The sequence below is a fragment of the Etheostoma spectabile genome, chromosome 13 (genome assembly GCF_008692095.1).
Source record: "Etheostoma spectabile isolate EspeVRDwgs_2016 chromosome 13, UIUC_Espe_1.0, whole genome shotgun sequence".
In the NCBI taxonomy this organism is placed as follows: domain Eukaryota; kingdom Metazoa; phylum Chordata; class Actinopteri; order Perciformes; family Percidae; genus Etheostoma; species Etheostoma spectabile.
Window position 1 is genome coordinate 17,326,198 of NC_045745.1, and position 3,289 is coordinate 17,329,486.

The following is a 3,289-nucleotide window of genomic DNA, read 5'->3' on the forward strand; positions in this document are numbered from 1 at the left end:
CACACACACATACATACACACACACACACACACACTGAGGCAGTTGTCAGTTGCCTCGGCCCAGTTTAAACGGGTGAAGCTTTGTCAATGACCGTATCTCTTCGGAGAGGATTAATGCAGCCTGAAGGTGGAGTAAAAATTGTGAAGGTTTGTGGCGGACGGCAGAGTAATCCTTTGAGCTCTCGGGGAGACAGACAGAGAGCTGGATGGGGATGTCGAACTCCTTGCTCTCGGATTTGGCTCATTTTTTGAGAAACTGATGGGCTGAAGGACATTTTCCCCAATAAAGGGACGTTTGGTGAAGACTATTTAATGGCAATATTTGAGACGGAGCTACTCATCCTCAGGGAACAGAAATGGTGCACAAACTTCTGCTGCCCCTCGGTAAGTTTACTGCTTTGAACATGTTTTATAACCTGTTTGGAGACGCATCCCAATTTGTGCCTTTGAACAAAAAACATAAGTAGCCCTTTGTAGTTGTTCCTTTTCTTGGAAATGATAATAATAATAATAATATTTATTTCTTGTCCTCTCTTCTCTCAGCTTTAGCAGCAAGCCTCATCTCACCTGATCTGTCAGGTGCCAGAGCTACCAAAACAAAAGCTCAAGGTAGCATTTCACACATTGAGTCATTGTTCATTTTTCACTGTTTATCTTTTTAAGATTTGGGGTATTTTCTGTTATAGTTTATCTGTATCAAGTCATGCTAAAAAGTAATATGGAGTTCAAAATATATAATTTAGGGGCAATCAAACAGTGTGCTGTAGTGCTTACTTTGAAAACCAAGATCCGAGAATAACTGTGAAGTGGTTCAGAGTAGCACTAAAACAGTTGTAAATAATGGATTCATTTGACCAACAGAAATGAATCAGCATTGATTTTGTCAATCAAATACGTTTTTTAGTCATTTGCTTTTCAAATGTGAGGATTTGCTAAGTTTGTGTGTTTGTTGTTCCTTTTCTTGTAAATTGAATGCAGTTAGATTGACAAAACTAAACATTTAATTTGCTGACTTCACCTACACTCTGGGAAATTGTGATTGCATTTTTCACATTTTCTGAAATTCTATAGACTAAACAAGTGACTAATTAATTGGGGGTGGGCGGCAGAAAAGATAAATTAATCAACTATGAAAATTATCAGTGTGAGTAAATAATGTCTCACACAAAGCGATGTTATCCAGTAACACATCCAATCAAATCTGATCAAACCCTGACCTTCAGCGTAGAGTGTTCACTGGACACATCCAGAGAATAACACTGGTTATACTGCAGATTGTTCATCACAATCCCAGACTAATAACCAGAGAATACCAGTTCAGTGTGCCTATTTCAACCTGGAAGGACATTTCTAAATATCAAATAATACATATTGGCTGGGTTTCCCATCCTAAATGTGTCAAACATGCTGATTACTAGACTGTATGTGGCGTGCGTAGTGTCCCACAATTTAAAATAGGAAGCTAACTTAGCTTTGTAATGCTAACAAGTACAGAAGCTTAACTTAACTTGTACACAGTACAAACTGTAATCCAATGTGTACAACAACCAATCTGCACTTTTAATTGCAGTTTTTAAAATGAAGAAATGATGAGTACAAACAGCTGTCCAACTAGTGGTGTGCTGAAAGTTTTCATCTTCCTGTCTGTCTTTCTGTACACTGTCATCCTGTGTTTCCAGTGAAGAACAACTCAGGTGTGACACCAGCAGGGCAGTGTGGGACGTGGGTTAAAGAGTCTGAGGGAGGGTATTTCACTTCACCCAACTACCCTGAGAAATACCCGCCTGAGAGGGAATGTGTCTACATTATAGAAGGTGAGACCTTCAGCCTTATCTTTTTAGCCTCCTACTCACTTTCCACCCCTCCTGCTTTTATCTTACCTATTTTCAACCCATAGGCATGATTTACAAGCTGGACGGGGGGGTTACAACCCCCAATAACCCCCATGATCCTATCCTCATTCCCTCTACATAAATACATTTGCACCAAACATTGCAGAAATTACACCAGAATTAAGGAAATTAAGTGTTTTACATGCTCAAAATTTCAATTTTTCTCAAAAGGGGAGATCTCAACCTCCCCCCACACCAATGTTGAACCCAAATTAAAGTCCTTGTCTCAATCTCTCGTCCTGCTCCAGCCTCTCCCCGACAGTGCATCGACTTGTTCTTCGATGACAAGTATTCCATCGAGCCGTCCTGGGAGTGTAAGTTCGACCACATCGAGGTCCGCGATGGGCCCTTTGTTTTCTCTCCCATCATTGGCCGCTTCTGTGGGCAGGAAAGCCCCGCGTATGTCCGCTCCAGTGGGAGGTACCTGTACATCAAGTTTGTGGCTGATGGAGAACTGGAGGCCATCGGTTTCTCTGCCCGGTATAACTTTACACAAGGTGAGTGATGGGAACTGTGAACACAGACACAGTTAAAATCAATGGGGGTTTTTTGTGTAGTTTTTTTAAAACAGCGATGTTGGTTGGAAACGGGGGAAACAAACAGCAGTCTCTCTTGTAAAAGTCAGATGTTTCGTTGACCCATCCATACAGCTCAACCTCCTCTCTGTGTGAACTGTGTCGCTCTACAACAACATAAATATGTCCTTCTGGGGCACTTCTTCAAAAGACTTTTCTTTGGAGGACAGTTTCCTAAGTCAGTGGAAAATTGTATTTTATTGCTGCAATTTTGCATTTCTGCTATATTGTTGTTCTTGTTATACCAGCTGGCGCTGTGCCTGGCTGGCGGGGGGGATGTTTAGAGCATTACTATGGCTCTAAGCCTTCAACTTCTTTTCTTTTGGCACTCTCTCCCAATCCACAACCCTTCTGTTAGTTTGACTTTGTTGGCTGCCACATGCCTAAACTGGCTACCTCTTTTGCACAGTTTCTCCCTCTCTGTCTTTGCCTCATTTGGCTGATCATATAGTCCAATTAAAACACACAATAACACACATTTGCATGAACACTAGACACTTACATACTTACGTACTTACCAGTGCAACAATGTGATACACATTTGAATAATATCAATGCCACAGAGAAACCCAGTAACCCTTTAATTCCATCAAAGGATATGGAGCAGTGTACAATATGTCATTTTTTTTTTAAATGATGTGTGTATGTGATGTCAAAAAATTACCAAGTGCAAATTTAAAAGTGATCTGGTGGCATGCTGCTGGGAATGTACAATCATTTCCATTTGTAGTGCAGGCACACCAGCTGCAGCTGAAGAAGGAAGAGGAGGGGAGCCTTTATTCAAACACACACACACACACACACACACACACACACACACAC

At 41.2% G+C, this 3,289-nt stretch overlaps 1 protein-coding gene across 1 annotated transcript in view; it reads left to right on the top strand.

The window, feature by feature from the left end:
• The first annotated feature begins 58 nt into the window (after positions 1-58).
• Positions 59-3,289, top strand: part of LOC116700132 (neuropilin and tolloid-like protein 1) — a 12,323-nt gene continuing 9,092 nt past the window's right edge. The window contains exons 1-4 of the mRNA XM_032533047.1: positions 59-384; positions 544-609; positions 1,680-1,814; positions 2,141-2,389. Of these exons, the coding sequence (XP_032388938.1) occupies positions 357-384; positions 544-609; positions 1,680-1,814; positions 2,141-2,389 (478 nt within the window). The 5' untranslated portion in view covers positions 59-356. The remainder of the gene's footprint in view (positions 385-543; positions 610-1,679; positions 1,815-2,140; positions 2,390-3,289) is intronic.